At 40.5% G+C, this 19,534-nt stretch overlaps 1 protein-coding gene across 3 annotated transcripts in view; it reads right to left on the bottom strand.

Annotated features, from left to right (window-relative positions):
* Positions 1-17,472: 17,472 nt before the first annotated feature.
* COL21A1 (collagen type XXI alpha 1 chain) overlaps positions 17,473-19,534 on the bottom strand; it is a 213,473-nt gene continuing 211,411 nt past the window's right edge. For all 3 annotated transcript variants that reach the window (XM_065912290.1, XM_065912289.1, XM_065912291.1), the window contains one exon: positions 17,473-18,747. In XM_065912290.1, coding sequence (XP_065768362.1) covers positions 18,560-18,747 — 188 coding nt within the window. In that variant the 3' untranslated portion in view covers positions 17,473-18,559. The remainder of the gene's footprint in view (positions 18,748-19,534) is intronic.

The following is a 19,534-nucleotide window of genomic DNA, read 5'->3' as shown; positions in this document are numbered from 1 at the left end:
AGCCGAACATCAGGGGTCAAAAACTCACCAAGGAAAGCTTGGTGCAAGAGAATTAGAAAGCTCATGATTTTGAACAGGGAAGCTGATGTTACAAACATGTTCAGCAACAAATCGTTATGGTGACAGAGTTCTGTCATCTTAGATGCCTTTAGAGGTAGAAAGCAGTTACACTTCCCAGCTCCATTCTCCACTCTTTTTCTTTTGGTGTGGCTGTGCCTGGTCTTAGCTGTGGCACTTGGGATCTTTGATCTTCGTTGTAGCATGCAGGATCTTTGGCTGCAGCATAGAGATTCTTCAAGTTGTGGCATATGGGATCTAGTTCCCTGATCAGAAATAGAACCCAGGCCCCCTGCAGTGGGAGCACAAGGTCTTAGCCACTGGACCACCATTGGAAGTCCCCCATTCTCCACTTTTAAAAATAGAAGAGAGAAAGAAATGGCAAAGAGGGCTAGCAAGCTGGGATAAATTCCCTTCCAGGGAAGGAACCTCTGACATCTGAGTGTACTTGAGTGACCCTTACCTCTCATGGCAGAAGTGAAACAGGAGGGAGGGGGAGCAGGGCACAACCTTTAAAAGAATGACATAGCCCGAGATGTGACAAAAACTGGTTAGAGCCAACAAGGTCCTAGCCAACAAGATGGCAGAAGATTTGACTTCCAGTGGACCATGAGCCACAGTATACACTTGCTGTAATATATTAGCATCTAAACGACACACCCACAGTGCCATGACAGTTCTGAGGCCAACCATTAAAGGCCAAAAAAGGGAAATCCTTCCCCCTAGTCCTTCCACTCATGAGCCTATGAAATTATCCCATAAAAACTAACCATGCCATATTCTGGGGCCACTGTCACTTTCTGAGAGAGCCCACATTCTCTCTGTGGAGTGTGTTTCTCTCTAAACAGATCCACTTCTTATCTATGACTTTGTCCCTCACTGAATTATTTCTGTGATGAAACATTAAGAACCATTAAGTCCTGAAACTAGGTGTATGACCTCAGTCAAAAGACTGTGGGTACAAGTCCCAATCTGAGTTGCATGATTTCAGAAGTGAATACAAAATTTCTCCTGCTGTAGCTACTCATCATTCCACTTCATGGGAGCAATTCCTTCTTTTGCAACCCTTTCCCCTCAAGTAGCAATTATCAAAAGTGGTGAGCAGGGTTAGAAATTCAACCAGGGACGTGAAGGGCTTGATCTGAGCACAAAAGCATGGAATGTCTCACGCCCCTTGGCTCCTCTGAGTTTACTGGCCTCTCGTGAAAGAGGAAGAAATAGACTGAGGAGATTTTGTGGTCTCTGACACAAGATCCAAAATTGTTTTCAAGACGGGGAAAAATAGGATGATTTTGTCATGAGCAAAGCATTCTGGAAATCTTCAAATATACAAATGGCTACACAAAAATCCTTGTGTATTGTGGTTTTACATTTTGAGTTAAGATCAGAATTCATCCTCAGAGGACTGACATGATCTTCAACCCACTGTTCCACACCAAAACTTTTCAGTGGAGAGCAGTTGTGTGGGCAAAACATGAAGTAGCTGAAGCTGAGATGCTGTGACATTCTTGAGATGTTTCTTGCCCCACTGCCTCCTTTCTTTAAAGGAAATAGGACCCCCTTTCCTCTGTCAATGATTAGATAAATCACTTTGTCTGGAAGCACCATCTCTTCCCCCACCCCGCCCTAGTACAAACATAAAAGAGAAGAGGCAGGGCTTCCCTGGTGGTCCAGTGGTTGGGAATCTGCCATGCAATGCAGGGGACACTGGTTCAATCCATGATCTAGGAAGATTTCACATGCCACAGGGCAGCTAAGACCAAATGCCACCAGCTACTGAAGCTTGTGCACCTAGAGCCCATACTCAACACGGGAAACCACTGAAATGAGAAGCCTGTACATTGCAACTAGAGAAAGCCTGTGCACAGAACTGAAGACCCAGCATGGCCAAAAACAAACAGGCAAATAAAATTTTTTAAAAGAGAAAAGAAGGAGAAGGGGTGAGAGGAAGCAGTGGGGGTGGGCTGCCCCAGGAAAACACACCTGGTTAGTCTCTGCCTTCTGGTCCTGGTGTGAGTTGAAGGACCCAAGGGCAGCTGGGGCCAGTTGGCCCCTCCTCTGGCCTCTCAAGAAGCTTGTCACAGCCTTAAAAATCTTCAGGTCTTGGTTATTTTGGAGGCAATGCTTTTGAAGGCCATGGCAATGCAGATTCTCAAACTGAACCCAATTGGGAAACCATCCAAGTAGCTTCCACACCTATCTTCTACTGCAAGAGATCTTGGCTCAGCAAAAGTCATGCACAGCTACTGTCCTAGCTGCACTGGCAGCTTCAGCCCATCTCCCCAATCATCTCATTGGGCTCCATCCATGGGCTGGAGGTCTTCATATTATATGTTGAGGAAAGGAATATTACCTGCCACATTGATAAACAAAGGATGTCCTGGTCATCAGCTATTACAGCCACAGTCTACAGTGAGCTGATGAGCCCAGAGGGAACTCAGGAAGGAAAGACCACCTGCCATTTAGCAGACATCAGACTGCAGCCACTCCCCACGAGGGTGAGCCCCAAGGAAACTTAAGATGCAAGAACACAGGATGCTGGCCCCAGACAGCTTAGGTGCATATGAAAGGAAGGATTTCAGAGAGCCCAGACTCTTGCATCTTCCCATACATAGAAAAGTACAAAATTTCTTAATTGACATATCTAGTTTTCTTTAGTTAATAGTACAGTAAGTCCCCAACATACAAGCAAATTCCATCCCAAGAGCATGTTCATAAGTCCAACAAAGTTAGTCTAAGTAACCATCTAACACAATCAACTGTATAGTACTGTATTAAAACAGGTTTATAATACTTTTCACACAAATAATACATAAAGAACAAATGTGAAAAATAAATAAAATGTGTTTAATCTTACAATACAGTATCTTGAAAAGTACAGTTGTACAGTACATCAGCTAGCATACAGGGACATGCTTACATCTTTGAAAGTTCATTAATTGAAGGTCCATTTATTCTAGCCTTCAAGATCTATGCATACTGTCTTTTAGTTTCATTTCGAAAACCTGAGGGATTATAAGCATTTCAAAGGAATTGTGAGTACATGTTCTCAAAAAGCCAAAGCCAAAGTAAAAATTAGTTCCAAATATGATCTTCCTTCACTATCATGATTATCCAGAGTATTTATTGGAATGCAGAGCTACAGAAGATAAGCCAAGACTCTCAATTCTTGAAAATCTAAGTTAAAAAAAAAAAAAGTTGTAATACCCAGAGTGGATAGTTTCAAAGTTCAAACAAGTGTGCTGCAATGTCAAGAATTTGTCAACAAAAATGATCAGATATGCTCTAATCCTCATATTAAGAAAGAGCAATACAATGAAAGTCACAATGGAAACAAGACTATTTCAAGACAGTAATTTGAATGCACTATAAGTGTTAAATTCTTATTGTTCAAATTCAAGGTCTATGGAATGTGCAGCTATTCAAAGACTATTAAAGCTAAAATATTAATTGATATTGCCTTAGACTGCCTTATGTATATGTTTATGCAGGATTTTTAAAGATTATTTTTACTTGGGCACAGAGTGAGACAGCAGATAAGAAGGAAGGAAATACATTGATTGAACTGAGAATTAAGAGATTAAGAGATCAAAGTGTAGAAATTTTCTCTGTTTTTAACCAGATACCTGATATTCACAAAGTCAACAATTATTTACCTCAGCTTCCTTTTCTAAAATGAGTTTAAAATGCTTACTTTATTTTGTTCATAGGGTGCAAGCTTTCTCTGTAAAGTAAGACTTCTCTCAAGATAGCAATAACATTTTCCTCCCAAACATACTGTGTTTTGGACAACCTGTCTTCAACAAATACAAGTGCTTTGTAACCTACTCTTTTCTTTTCCTTTTCTTTGCAAAAACTATAGACATGAACATTTAATTTTGAACTGAAAAGAAAAGCTCATCAGGTTGAGTTTTCAGAACATGATGCATTTGGTGACTGTAAACACTGAGGGAGCCGTGGCCTTCCACACTGGATGAAGGTCATTCTTTCCAGCCTCGGTCACATCCAAGTGAATTTCACCACTCTCCCCACACACGGATTGAAATACAGTGTTGTGAAGCTCAAATCCGCTTCAGAAACACCCAGTGTCCTCATTCCAAAGGTCAGCCAACTCCCCTGCTTTTTCCTGAAATCACAAATGGGATGGCACTTCACTTAATTCTTGAATGTATTCAGTTGGCCATAAAGTTCATTCGGGTGTTCTGTATCTTATGGGAAAATCTGAGCAAATATTTTTTTGCCACTATTTGCAAACAAATGTTTCTCTCTCCCCTCTTTCTTTCAGAGTGAATTTTCTCCCTCTTGCTATTATCTAAGAGAAATGAAAGCATCACCATCCAGATTTGTAAGTGAATATTCATAGCAGATTTACTCAGAATAGTCCCACACTGATAATAATCCAACTGTCTATAAACAGGTGAATGAATAATCAAAATGAAATATAGCCATTCAAAAGGATATTATTCAAGGGGCTTCCCTGGTGGAGCAGTGGCTAAGAGTTTGTCCTCCCCATGCAGAAGGCCCAGGTTCAATCCTTGGTCTGGAACTAGATCCCACATGCCACAACTAAGAGTTTGCCTGCCACAATGAAAGATCCTGCATTCTGCAACTAAGACCTGGTACAGCCAAATAAATAAATATTTTTTTTAAAAAGGAATACTATTGGTAGATCCAGCATCACAGATGAATCTTAAAAATGTGCTGAATGAAAGAAGCCAGAAACAAGAGTCCATGGTGTATAATTCCATGTACACAGAACTCTAGAAAAGAAAATTGTCAATTGACAGTGACAGAAAGCAGATTGGGGGTAAATGCAGCTGGAAGAGAGGCAAATTATCTGGGGAAAGCCTCAAGAAAATGCTTTGAGGCTGACACAAATTTCTGTAACTTAACTGTGATGGTTTCACAGGATACATATATTTATCAAAACTTATCAAAATGTCCAATAGTTTAGCCACCTGATGCAGAGAACCAACTCACTGGAAAAGACCCTGATGCTGGGAAAGACTGAAGGCAAGAGGAGAAGGGGACGACAGAGGATGAGATGCTTGGATGGCATCACCGACTCAATGGACATGAGTTTGAGCAAGCTCTGGGAGTTGCTGATGGACAGGGAAGTCTGGCGTGCTGTAGTCCATGGGGTTGCAGAGAGTCAGACAAGACTGAGTGACTGAACTGACTGATCAAAATGTATACTTAAAAACAGATATATTTCAATTGTATGTAAATTATACCTCATGAAGTTGTTTTTATAGTTAGCCTATTATATTTGCTAAATATATACAGTAAACAAAATCAAGTTTTAGTTTATATTTTGGACTTTCAGGAAGAAAAGGAGAGAATAGAGAAAGGCAGGAGATTAAAAAATGACAGGATACAGATCAATTTCAGGCAGTGTTAAAAATGTGAAATGAGGAGGATAGTTATTTGATTTGTTTATTTTTATTTGAAGGATTTTTTGTGTAATCAAATATAAAACAATTTTAATTGTTTTTGCTCTTAGAATTTTCTTTCCCCTGAGTAATATTATTTACCAATTTCATTTAATAGGCATTAATGCAGATTTTCATATAAATACATACATTTGGGAAACATTTCTTTGCCAATTTCCTGTGTAGAAATTAGATAATAGTAGGCCTTAAAAAGTTATGTAGTTGATACTTTAATTGTCATGCCAAAAGACCAGAATCTCTAACAGTCAACAAGCTTTCCTAATCTCATCAAGAGTTAGTCTTATGGAATGTAGCATTTGGCACCAGAAAAACACTTTATTCCACTGATAATTAGATAATGTGGTCATGTCCTTAGAAAGCACCAATATTAAATCACACATCACAAAAAGTGGAATTGGGAATTATGATTTTCCTTAACAACATGTCTATTTTTTCCTATTATCCACTCCCCCACTTTTCCCAAAGCTGACTAATTCTCTATCTAGTGTCCAATGTTTTCAAGGCATTTAATTAGCCTAAGTACTTAAAATTCTTCAAAGTATTGTTTTTCTATTGACTCTAAAATAATATGGCCTTTGGGGGATGGTAACGAAGACATCATAGCACTTTTTGTTTTTCACAAAACAGAAAATGAAAAAAATTACATTTTTGTTAACTAGCTGCAGCAAGTTTCACTCAAATAATAAAAACCAGTCTTGCTAGAAGCGCAGAAGAAAGTTCACTAATTTACTTCCAAGGATTTACTTAATGAATGAATTGAATAAATAAATGTATGAAATAGGAGAAATCGTGGCAATTATCAGCAACAAAGAGGTTTGAATAAACACAGTCTTAGTCAACACAGAGGGATTTATTCAGGAACAAATGTTATCACCTCTTCCAGGAACGGTGCAGCATTGCCTGTTGGCACCGCTGACAAGGACCACAGGAGTCACACTCTGGACTGCAGACAGACTGTTCAGTTAGTATAAAAAGACAGTTGGCTAAGGCAACATAGGTGCAACCAGAGAACAGTCTTGCTGGCATGAAGGTGGCAAGGGTAAAATCACGCTGTTTCACTCACAGCTACGTGATGGAAAGCCGTTCCTAGGAATCCTATCTCGTAAGACCTCACTGCCCTCCCCCCCACCCCCTCCCCCGGGTCCCTGAGGACATGGTGGCTCGATTCTGGGTGTTACCCTTGATTTTAGTAGGACTAACAGTGAAACTGAGCCAGACTCCATGGGGCTCCTGGGCTTAGAAGACTTCGCTGGGTCCCCTGTTTTTTGTTTGTATGAACTGAGGCTTCATTCAGCCTTCATGGGGCTTCTCTGATGACCCAGATGGTAGAAGAATCTGCCTGCAATGATTCTACCCTAATACCTGCAAAGAATCTACCCTGGTTTGATCCCTGGGTGGGGAAGATCCCCTGGAGAAGTGAATGACAACCCAGTCTAGTATTCTTGCCTGAAGAATTTCATGGATAGAGGAGCCTGGTGGGCTACAGTCCTTGTGGTTGCAGAGAGTTGGACACAACTGAGTGAATAACAGAGACAGCCTCCATGACCTTCCCAGAGTTTCAAGGGGCAGGTTCAAATAGCTGCTAATCAGGGAAAGAAAGGCTGAGGAGACTAAGGAGGAGCAGCCAAGAAACAAGAGTGAAGTCTGGTGGCAGGGCCTTGGTTCCTATTCAAGGGACACACACTAAAATATCTTTGAACTTTTAAGGGAACTAAAACCACCAACAAATGGAAGATGTTAACTACTTAATAGTCAACAAAACAGTCTGAAATGCAGAACTTGGATGCAATCTCAAAAACAACAGAATGATCTCTATTTGTTTCCAAGGCAAGCCACTCAATATCACAGCAATCCAAGTCTATGCCCAGAGCAGTAATGCTGAAGAAGCTGAAGTTGAATGGTTCTATGAAGACCAAAAAGATCTTCTAGAATTAAAATCCCAAAAATATGGCCTTTTCATTATAGGAGACTGGAATGCAAAAGTAGGAAGTCATGAGATTCCTGGAGTAACAGGCACATTTGACCTCAGAGTACAGAATGAAGCAGGGAAACGGCTAATAGAGTTTTGCCAAGAGAATGCTCTGGTCAGAGCACACAACTTCTTCCAATAACACAAGAGAAGATTCTACACATGGACATCACCAGATGGTCAATATTTAAATCAGATTGATTATATTCTTTGACCCAAAGATGGAGAAACTCTATACAGTCAGCAAAAACAAGACCGGGAGCTGATTGTGGCTCAGACCATGAACACAAGACCGGGAGCTGATTGTGGCTCAGACCATGAACAACTTCTTGCCAAATTCAGACTTAAATTGAAGAAAGTGGGGAAAACCACTAGACCATTCAGGTATGACCTAAATCAAATCCCTTATGATTATACAGTGGAAGTGAGAAATAGATTTAAGGGACTAGATCTGATAGACAGAGTGCCTGGTGAACTGTGGATGGAGGTTCGTGACATTGTACAGGAGACAGGGATCAAGACCATCCCCAAGAAAAAAGATGCAAAAAGGCAAAATGGTTGTCTGAAGAGGCTGTGAAATGAAGAGAAGAGAAAGGCAAAGGAGAAGAGGAAAGATATACCGATTTGAATACAGAGTCAAAGAATAGCAAGGAGAGATAAAAAAAAAAAGCCTTCCTCAGTGATCAATGCAAAGAAATAGAGGAAAACAATAGAATGCAAAAGACTAGAGATCTCTTCAAGAAAATTAGATATACCAAGGGAATATTTCATGCAAAGATGGGCTCAATAAAGAACAGAAATAGTATGGACCTAACAGAGGCAGAAGAAGTGGCAAGAATACACAGAATAACTATACAAAAAGGATCTTCATGACCCAGAAAACCATGATGATGTGATCACTCACCTAGAACCAGACATCCTGGAATGTGAGGTCAAGTGGGTCGTAGCATCACTATGAACAAAAGTAGTGGAAATAATGGAATTCCAGTTGAGTTATCTCAAATTCTAAGAGATGATGCTGTGAAAGTGCTACAGTTAAATATGCCAGCAAATTTGGAAAACTCAGCAATGGCCACAGGCCTGGAAAGGTCAGTTTTCATTCCAATCCCAAAGAAAGGCAATGCCAAACAAAGTTCAAACTACTGCACGATTGCACTCATCTCACATGCTAGCAAAGTATTGCTCAAAATTCTCCAAGCCAGGCTTCAACAGTATGTGAACTGTGAACTTTCAGATGTTCAAGCTGGATTTAGAAAAGGCAGAGGAACCAGACATCAAATTGCCAACATCCATTAGATCATCAAAAAAAAAAAAAAAAAAAAAAGAGAGAGAGAATTCCAGAAAAACATCTACTTCTGCTTTATTGACTATGCCAAAGCCTTTGACTGTGTGGATCACAACAACTGTGAAAAACGCTTAAAGAGACTGGAATACCAGACCACCTGACCTGCCTCCTGAGAAATCTTTATGCAGGTCAAGAAGCAACAGTACGAACTGGACATGGAACAACAGACTGTTCCCAAATCGGGAAAGGAGTACATCAAGGCTGTATATTATCACTCTGCTTATTTAAATTATATGCAGAGTACATCATGAGAAATGCTGGACTGGATGAAGCACTAGCTGGAAACAAGATTGTACGGAAAAATATCAATAACCTCAGATAAGCAGATGACACCACCCTTATGGCAGAAAGTGAAGAAGAACTAAAGAACCTCTTGAAGAAAGTGAAAGAGAAGAGTGAAAAAGTTGGCTTAAAACTCAGCATTCAGAAAACTAAGATCATAGCATCTGGTTCCATCACTTCACGACAAATAGATTAGGAAAGAATGGAAACAGTGCAGACTTTATTTTTTGGGGTTCCAAAATCACTGCAGATGGTGACTTGTAGCCATGAAATTAAAAGATGCTTGCTCCTTGGAAGAAAAGCTATGACCAACCTAGATAGCATATTAAAAGGCAGAGATATTACTTTGCCAACAAAGGTCAGTCTAATCAAAGCTGTGGTTTTTCCAATAGTCATGTATGGATGTAAGAGTTGGCTGAGCACCAAAGAATTGATGTTTTTGAACTGTGGTGTTGGAGAAGACTCTTGAGAGTCCCTTGGACTGCAAGGAGATCAAACCAGTCAATCATAAAGGAAGTCTGTCCTGAATATTCAGTGGAAGGACTGATGCTGAAGCTGAAACTCCAATAGTTTGGCCACCTGGTGGGAAGAACTGACTCATTGGAAAAGACCCTGATTCTGGGAAAGATTGAAGGTGGGAGGAGAAGGGGAAGACAGAGGATGAGATGGTTAAATGGCATCACTGACTCAATGGACATGAGTTTGAGTAACCTCAGGGAGTTGGTGATGGAAAGGGAAGCCTGGCATGCTGCAGTCCATGGGGTCACAAAGAGTCGGACATGACTGAGTGACTGAACTGAACTACTTAATGAAGCTTACTTTATTTCAGAGAAGGTTAGAGTTCAATAACTTCAAGAACAGAAGTTCATCAGAACCCAGGTCTCCAACATTGTAGGCAGATTCTTTTACCATCTGAGCCACCAGGGAAGCCCAACAGGATATGACCTGAGGCCAGATTAAAAGATCAGGACCTGCTTATGCCAGTATTCTTATCAGCAATCCCAGCTCTTGAACCATAGCTATAATACTCCTCACCAAATGCCCCCAGGACCGGACACATAGTTTTGAGGGCACAGCCTGCTGTTTCCCTCTTTGCTGGGCAAAGCAACAATGTTATTCTTTTCTACTTCACCCAAATCTCTATCTTTGATTTCAATTCAGTACTAGTGCACAGAGGCTGAATTTTCAGCATCAATATGCTGATGGTCATTCCCCCATCCTGCCTCTATCTTATCCTTTTATCCCCAGGGCCACAGGAATGGCATTGAATTGGCTTTTCTACTTCCAGTCTTGCCTGATATCCTGTCTTCTCACTGTAGTCAGAGTGATTTATCTGCAAGGCATACCTCCTCCTGTTATTTCCTCCCTGCAATCCTGCAAGATTCTTTGGTGTCTGCGTTCTCCCTCTCCAGCCCTGTTCCCATTCCCTGCATTTCTGCTCTCATCTTTTGCCACCCTCGACAGGAGCTTCCCAAAACCTAAAAACGACTTGACTGTCACTGTCACAGGGCTCTGTTCTCTGGCCGGAGGCCTCAAAGGCAAGGCAGTGAAAGTGACCTCAGAATGTTTAGTGGAACTCTGGTGAGAGAATATTTTTGAAGCTCCCTTGGTGATTCTAATGCAGCCAGAGTTGCAAAACATGGTAACTTAAACCCTTTGTTTTAGCGATTAAAAAAAAAAAAAATTCAGGGAAGTTATCAGATTCATCCAAGGTCACATATCACGGGACTCTCTGTAACATTTTTATTATTATTATTATTGGGGGGTCAAAATTACTTATTTCAAGATTTCCCTTTGAATTTCCCTCTGTAAAATCTATAGACATGTTTCCAATTTGATTTGTTATTTTGAATTGGACACTGAGATTGTTGTAGCCAAGTGTTCCGGGAAACAAACTCACTCAGAAGGACAATGCAGACAGTGGAGTGCAGTTTATTGCACAGGTGGGCCCAAAGCAGTCTTCTCTTAGCCAAGGACCCTGAACAGTTTCTGTGAAAACCTTATACACCCTAAGTGTACACGCTCAAACTCACCTCCCGAAATTCTCTGAAACTAGGCTGAACAAAGGAAAAGAAAGATACAATCAAAGTTAACCCGTGATTCATAAGCCTTAAGCCTAGGTAGTTAACAGTGGACAATTATCAATAGGCCTGTGGTCATACCTCAATAAGCATAACAGAATGTATGATTCTATTCAGTTACACAGATAATTAGGGCGTTCTTTTAGGTGACCGAGAGTCTAGGCACAAGCCCTGGGGCTCTTCCGTGGTGGGGGTGGGGGGTGGTGGTTTTCCAGTTGGTAGGTCGTTTCCGTAGATACTGGGCATAGAGCTCGGAGTCCACAGTCCAGCCCAGGATGGAGTCCTGCTTTCAAGACGGAGCCTGTTCTGTTTCCTCCTTCAAGATGGGGACATGAAGTGAAACTTCTTGTCACTACTTGTCACTCTCTCTTATTCAGAATGACACTTCTGTCAGCTACTTCAAGTTGTCCTTTTGAAATCTATTTACTCAAAATTTTTACATGAAAACTTACTTTAGGGGAAGGTAAAATGGAGCTCAGAAATAACTTAGTGCGTAGGAATAGTAACGTTCCTTATTTCAAATGTGGTATTTGGAGCAAAAGAAAATTTTCTATGTAGCTTTTTTTTTTCTCTGTAATCCTTCACTTAATTTTGTTTCAACTTCCTACAGTGCATTTAATTGTTTTTTTTTTTTTCATTTATTTATATTAGTTGGAGGCTAATTATTTACAATATTGTAGTGGTTTTTGCCATACATTGATATGAATCAGCCATGGATTTACATGTGTTCCTCATCCTGAACCACCCTCCCACCTCCCTTCTCACCCCATCTTTTAAGAAAATGTTTTGTTAAAACCTTTGCATCTCAGTTTAACTAAAGTCTGGGTTTGTTTCTGGTCTTTTGTTTTTAAAGTGCAAACAGACTTTGAGTTTCTTTCTGTTTCCCCATCATGCCTCATAACCTTCAACAATTAGGTTGTTAACGTTTTAGCCACAGAGCTGATCATCTGTTGTGTTAACAATCTATACTTGTGCTGTCCCAGATTACAGGGCGTGAGGTTTGACTCTTCACTGGAATCACTACACAAGGACAAGGACGGTTTCCTGCCTTCCTCAGACATAGCACAGCTAAGACAAGCTAAAGAGACAGATCTGTAACTGAAGACTCCAAAAAGTGAGATTCCAACCTCTCCCTGAAAGTAGTTATCACTCTGAAGATATCATCAAAGGTCCTAGCCAGGGCACTTTAATTCAATAAACTAAATCACACCAAGATAAAGCAGCCCAGCAAGACATCAAATTATAAACGACTTCATTCACTCTGGCTTAGATTTTCAATTTATAAAAACCTTGTGATTCTTTTCTCCTTTGAAACAATTCTATTTTAAGGATGTAAATCTAACTGTACTTAGAAAACTGAAAAAAATGTTCAGGCTAATTATACACAGCGATAGTTTACATGATTAAGGTAGTAAGTTTTCATAGCTTGTTTCTGTGTGTGGGAGTGTTTGTGCTTGTGTATTTTGCTGCCCTCTACTGGAATAGAAGGAATGATCGGCAACACAACTTTGTAAAGCAACAAAACCTCAACCAAAAAAAAAAAAAAAAAGGAAAAAGGAATTATATGCAGTTCCATCTCAACTGAAAGTCTCTTTATGATGGAAATGAAATAATTATCTGGTAAAGCTCTAAGAACCAGGATGAAAATACAGTTGATATAAATGCAACTAATGAAATAAAATACAGATAAAATGCCTGAAGACGATTAGCCCCAAGGTTTTGTTGCTTGTTCTTGTTGTTCAGTGGCTGTCTTATCCTACATTTGCGACCCCACAGACAGCAGCACACCAGGCTCTCCTGTCCTCCACGACGCGCTGGAGTTTGCTCAAATTCCTGTCCCTTTAATCAGTGATCTAACCATCTAACCTCTGACGACCCTTTCTGCTTATGCCTTCAATGTTTTCCAGCACCAGGGTCTTTTCCAGTGAGTCAGCTCTTTCCATGAGGTGGCCAAAGTATTGGAGCTTTAGCATCAATGCTTCCAATGAATACTGAAGGTTGATTTCCTTTAGGATTGACTACTTTGATCCCTTTGCAGTCCAAGGGTCTTTAGAGTCTTCTCCAACACCACAAGTCAAAACCATCAATTCTTCAGTGCTCAGCCTTCTTTGTGGTCCAACTCTCACATCCATACATGACTACTGGAAAAATCATAGCTTTGACTATGGGGACCTTTGTCAGCAAAGTGATATCTCTGCTTTTTAATAGCTATCTAGGTTTGGCATAGCTTTCCTTCAAGGAGCAAGTGTCTTTTAACTTCAAACTGCCAACATTCCTTTGATCAGAGACAAAAAGCAAGGGAATCCCAGGAAAACATCTTCTTCTGCTTCATTTAGTACATGAAAGCCTTTGACTGTGTGGGTCAAAAACAACTGTGGAAAATTCTTAGAGAGATGGGAATACCAGACGGCCTGACCTGTGTGGTGAGAAACCTGTATGTGGGTCAAGAAGCAACAGGTAGAATCAGACTTGGAACAACTGACTTGTTCAAAATTGGGAAAGGAGTGTGTCAAGGCTGTATATTGTCACCCTGATTATCTAACTTCTAGGCAGAGTGCATCATGCAAAATACCTTGGATGAAACAAAAGCTGGAATCAATATTTCTGGGAGAAATATCAACAACCACAGATATGCAGATGGTTCCACTCTAATGGCAGAAAGTGAAGGGAAACTAAGAAGCCTCTTGATGAAGGTGAAAGAGTAGAGTGAAAAAAAACTGACTTGAAACTCAATATTATAAAAACTAAGATCATGGCATCTGGTCCCATCACTTCATGGCAAATAGAAGTGGGGTAAGTAGAGCAGTTTCAGATTTTATTTTCTTGGGCTTCAAAATCACTATATACAGTGACTATAGCCATAGAATTAAAAAATGCTTGCTCTTTGAAGAAAAGTTATGACAAACCTAGACAGTGTATTAAAAGGCAAAGATGACACTTTGCTGACAAAGGTCTGAATAGTCAAAGCTATGGTTTTTCCAATAGTCATGTATGTATGGATATAAGAGCTGGACCATAAAGAAGAATGAGCATGAAAGAATTGATGCTTTCGAACTGTGATGCTGGAGAAGACTCTTTAAAGTCCCTTGGACTGCAAGGAGATCAAATCAATCAATCCTTAAAGAAACCAACTCTGAATATTCATTGGAAGGACTGATGCTAAAGCTGAAGCTCCAATACTTCAGCCACCTGATGCAAAGAGCCGACTCACTGGAAAGGAAGTTGATGCTGGGAGAGACTGAGGGCAAAAGGTGAAGCGGGTGAGATGGTCAATAGTGTCATGACTCAGTGGACGTGAATTTGAGCAAAGTCCAGGAGGTCATGGAGGATGGGGATGCCCGACATGTTGCAGTTCATGGGGTCACAAAAAGTTGGACAGAACTTAGTGACTGAACAACAAATACTACTAAAATTCCTCTTTTAATATATGAAGAAATTTAGGCACAAATAGATAAAGACATTTCCTGAAGACTCTTACTAGAAAAAGAAAGTGGAAATTTGAACCCAGGCAACCTCACTATAGAAGCCATGGCCTTGTAACCACATTAAGAGGCATGCGAGATGCTGGTGAACCGTTGTGGTCGAAATGTACTTGTAGAACAGTCATCCACTTACTCATTCTTTAAACATCTGTATTTTATGAGTTAGTCTCAAATCAGTAGTAACTGATTTGTTAGGCAAGAATATATTAGCACATACCCTATACCATGGTAAACTACAGAAATATTTCACCTTTAGATAACAATTTTGAAAGCAGATACTGAAAGTAAATACGATTTTTGTTCCCCAGGTTTTGTTCTCAGTCCTAATCCCCCCAGATTTGGCCTATCTTCATTCCCTTTACGTGACTGGGTGGCCTGCTAATGTCTCCTTCCAATCTCAATTTATAATCATGGCTTTAAGGGAGTTTTCCCCACCCTCATCTGTTTCACAGTTTGAAATCCCATATATAACACTTCACACAGGGTGGCTTACACAATAGAAATGGATTTGCTCTTGGTCCTAGAGACTGAAAGTGCAAGATCAATGCTGGTGATCTTCCTGGCTTCTTTTAAAGTATTTATTACTTATGTATTTGTTCATGCCAAGTCTTAGCTGTAGCACACAGGATCTTGGATCTTCCTTGCGGCTGTGGGATCTTGCTGTTGTGGCATAGGAAATCTTGGCTGTGGCATGTGGGAGCTAGTTCCCTGACCAGCAAATGAACCTGGGCCCCCTGCATTGGGAGCAAGGTGTCTTAGCCACTGAACCAGCAGGGAAGTCCTTGAATTTTTTTTTGATGCAACTTTTTTAGCATTGAAATATAGTTGATTTACAATATTGTGTTAGTTTCAAGTACACAGCAAAGTGATTCAAGTATATATATATTTATACAAATACATATTCTATTTTACATTCTCCCATTAAAGGTTATTACAAGACACGTGCTCTACAGCAGGCCCTTGTTGACCTATTTTATATATAGGAGAGTGTGTCTGTGAGTCCCAAACTCCTACTCTGTCCCTCCTCCCCTCTCCCCCTTTGGTAAACATCAGGTTGTTTTCTATGTCTGTGAATATATTTCTGTTTTGAAAAGAGATCATTGGTATTGTTTTCATCATTTTCTGTCTAGCTTATTCAGTTAGTATGATAATTTCCTGGCTCTCAAATCACTGTCTTCTCGCTGTGTGCTTACATGACCTTTTCTCATATGCAGGCATATGAGAAGAGGTCACCAATTGTACAAGAGTAGTACCCCCTTCTTACGAACTTATTTAACCATAATCACAGCCTAAAACCTCAATCTCCAAACAGGGTCCCATAGGGAGTTAGGGTTTCAACATATTAATTTGGAAGTGACACAATTTAGTCCATAGCATCACCCTATACATTTCTATGGGCTTTCCAGGTGGCGTTAGTGGTAAAGAACTCACCTGCCAATGCAGGAGACGTAAGAGATGTGGGTTCGATCCCTGGGCCGGGAAGATCCCCTGGAGGAGGGCATGGCAACCCACTCCAGTATTCTTGCCTGGAGAATCCCATGGACAGTGGAGCCTGGGGGCTACCGTCCATGGGGTCACAAGAGTTGGACACCACTGAAGCGACTTAGCATGCATGCACACATACATTTCTGTAGCACTTTCTCCTGTTTTAGAATGATTATATAGCAATCCCCTGTTGTTCTGTTTCTTTTTAGATACGAGGGTCCTCAGGCCAGACCACATGACTCTGTCATCACTGTGTCCCTGGCCAGTTCTGCACACTTCATGGCCATGTGAAGCTGAGCAGGACCTCATGGGGCCCCTGAACATGGAGGCTTTTCTGGCCCGTTTCTTGTGTGTAGGGGACAGACTTCAACCTCCATGACCTTCCCTGAGTCCCAAGGGCAAGTTCAAACAGTCACTAATCAGGGAAGGGAAGGGATGCAGAGACAAGGGAGGAGCAGTCACAAAACAGCACAGCTTTGGGGCAGGGTCCTGGTGCCCCAGAAGCTAAAACCCCCAATAAACGGAAGATGTCAGCATTCTTCATTCCAGAGAAGACCACCTGGGGCCAGGTTAAAGGAACCAGAGAAGCTCATCAAGAGGTCACCTGAGACCGGATTAGAGGAAAGCAGACCCTGCACACACCGCACCATATCAGCAATGCGGCCTTTGAATCATTGCAATAAAAACTCCTCACCAAATCCTCCCAGGATGAGATACACAGCTTCCGAGGACAAGAGCCCACTATGTCCCTTTCTGCGTGGCAAAGCAATAAAGCTATTCTTTTCTATTTTACCTAAAACTCTGTCTGAGATTCAGTTCAGCACTGGAAAACAGAGGCTGAGTATTCAGCATCACGTGTGCTCCAAGCTGGTTGAAGGAGCAAGGGGTAGAAGGAAGTTCCCGTTCTGCCCCTTCACCAGGTCTCTCAGAAAATGGGATTATTAGCAGGGGGAGTAGCTTGGTCAGGTCTCACAGACACCTGAGGCCTTGCTGGAGACAGAACACCAAAACAAGCCTTAAGCTGATTCAGCTGCTGAATGTATGGGCGTCAGTCCCCTCCAGGGTCCTCATCATGGAAGGACATGTCATCAGTTAAGCTAAACTCTGGTCACCAGCCATTCCTGGACCAGGAAGCAGGGGCTGTACCTGCCCAGGCGAGTGGCACCCAACCCAGTTTCTAAGTTCTTACTTCATATGAATCAGTCATTTAAAAATAGGGTAAATAATTTAATAAATTATACCTACTGAATAAGTGATCACGTGAGATGCATAATATACTCAAAATCAGGTACAAGTATAAAAAATGCTGCAATCAAGCTTTTACAAAATTTTATTGTACTTTGAATATCAAGCATGTAACAAATTTAGAGCATGATAAGGATGGAATATCTCAAACTACATTCCTTACAAAAGCATTCAGTACAGTACACAAAGATTGTTTAAAATATTTTAAAGTCTGCTAAAAAATTATCAAGACATCCTAGGATCTGTGGAGTTAACCTTTCCTGTCAACTAGAGCATTGATTGCCATTAGCTCTGCTACAATAAAAGTTAACATATATGAACATACACATATAATAAATGAAATGGAAAATGAAGGCATGCAACAAACACTCCAACTACTACACAGGCATGAAGAAGAAAGTATTTTTAGTGTTTCTGGACTTATGATTCCTTTGAACATATTGACCAGGTCTAATGAACCTTTTTCTCCAGAATGTTTTTAATGGTTCATATTTAGACCATTCCCAATGTAATCATTACTCTTTCGTAGCATCATCATTCATTGAATCATTTGAGAATTTGCAAATGGAGTAAGAAACACTTTAATCTCTTTCACAGGTGACATTCAAAACACTGAACAACTAACAGTCCATCACCCCGTCTGATGAGCACAGACACTGGAGAAAGTGCCTGTGTGGCGATACAGTCTGTTCCCAAGCTGAATATCAGCCCTGATCTCATTTCCCACGGCCAGATGCACGTTTCAGCTAACGTAGAAGCATGAGCTATGAAACATGAAATGCACGCAGACAAGAAATTGAACTCAAATACTCTGCTGCACAGAGGCTGAATGTGAAACTTTTCACAGTGAGTGAAACCGACTGGCTGACAGGCAATGGTGGGTTTTTTTTTTTATATTCAACTTTGATTAAAACGAATGGACTTACAAGAAACCCTTGAGATTTAGTTAATGCTACCAATCTAAAGGCTCCGAAGAACTTAGGAGCCTTTAAAATCAGTATACGTGACCTTTTCTATATTTTTCCTTCAGGAAAAAACAATAATAAAAACACCGAGGTACTTGAGTTTCTTTTCAAGGGATCACTGTTGTTATCTTCCTGAGATGCAAAGACCACAAAAGAAGAGCACCATGCCTAGACTGCTGGACGAGGCATCAGAAACTAATAGTTTGGTCCTTTTCTAAATGGATCTCTTCCAACGATGACACTAAAACACAGCGACGGATCACAGATGCCTGGGGGGCCTGGCTGTCCTTGGATTCCGGGTTTTCCATGGTCTCCATCTTTGCCAGGGAGGCCTGGGTCTCCAGGAGGACCTTCTTTGCTTAATCCAGGGGGGCCCTCTGGACCTATGATGGAACATTAGCAACATATGAACACAGGAGTTTGTTTCTGGGGGCTGACACAGATGAATCTGTAAAACATGTAAACTGGAAAAAAGACTCTCTTCAGCATTTTACATATTTGCACTCAAAGAGGAAAGAGAAGGAATCCTCTTGATAATTCTATATGCCTTCCATTTGGAAAAGAACTATCCAAAAATAATTTTCCACAACTAAGACAAGCTATGTTATTACAGAAATCATGCAGCTAATGAAGACACAGAGCTAACATTTTAAGATTTCAATTTGTGGATTTCACATTTTCACAATTTAAAAAATTTCAATTTTAAGATTTCAGTTTGTGGCTACACTATTTCTTACTTTCAGCTTACTTTTGCCAATACTATCTTAAATTTGCCAGTAATATATCAGTAAGCGAAAACTTCAATGAAATCACTTTTGTGCCATATTTGCGGTCAAAATGACTATTTTCATTATAGGTATATAGTTTCCACATTGAAATACATTGTCATTAGCATAATATCATAATAATCCATACACAAAGATATTATAACACCACTTTGTAAACCATAATTTAGCTCAACTAGCATGCTCAAAGAAAGGAAAATTAAATCAAGACACTGGCCTTTTAAAGTTGGTTTGGGGGCACTCTCTATCACTAATAATTCCTGCTATTACTACTAATAAATGTTCATTCAACACTTAAGTATTGTTCAAAATGCTTTGCATACAAATTATTGAATCATCTGCTCCACCTAAAAGCCTCAAGAAGTAGTAACATCTAAAATAATGA

This window comes from Muntiacus reevesi, chromosome 20, assembly GCF_963930625.1.
Source record: "Muntiacus reevesi chromosome 20, mMunRee1.1, whole genome shotgun sequence".
In the NCBI taxonomy this organism is placed as follows: domain Eukaryota; kingdom Metazoa; phylum Chordata; class Mammalia; order Artiodactyla; family Cervidae; genus Muntiacus; species Muntiacus reevesi.
The sequence above is the reverse complement of the archived record's forward strand: the minus strand, read 5'-3'. Positions and strand labels throughout refer to the sequence as shown.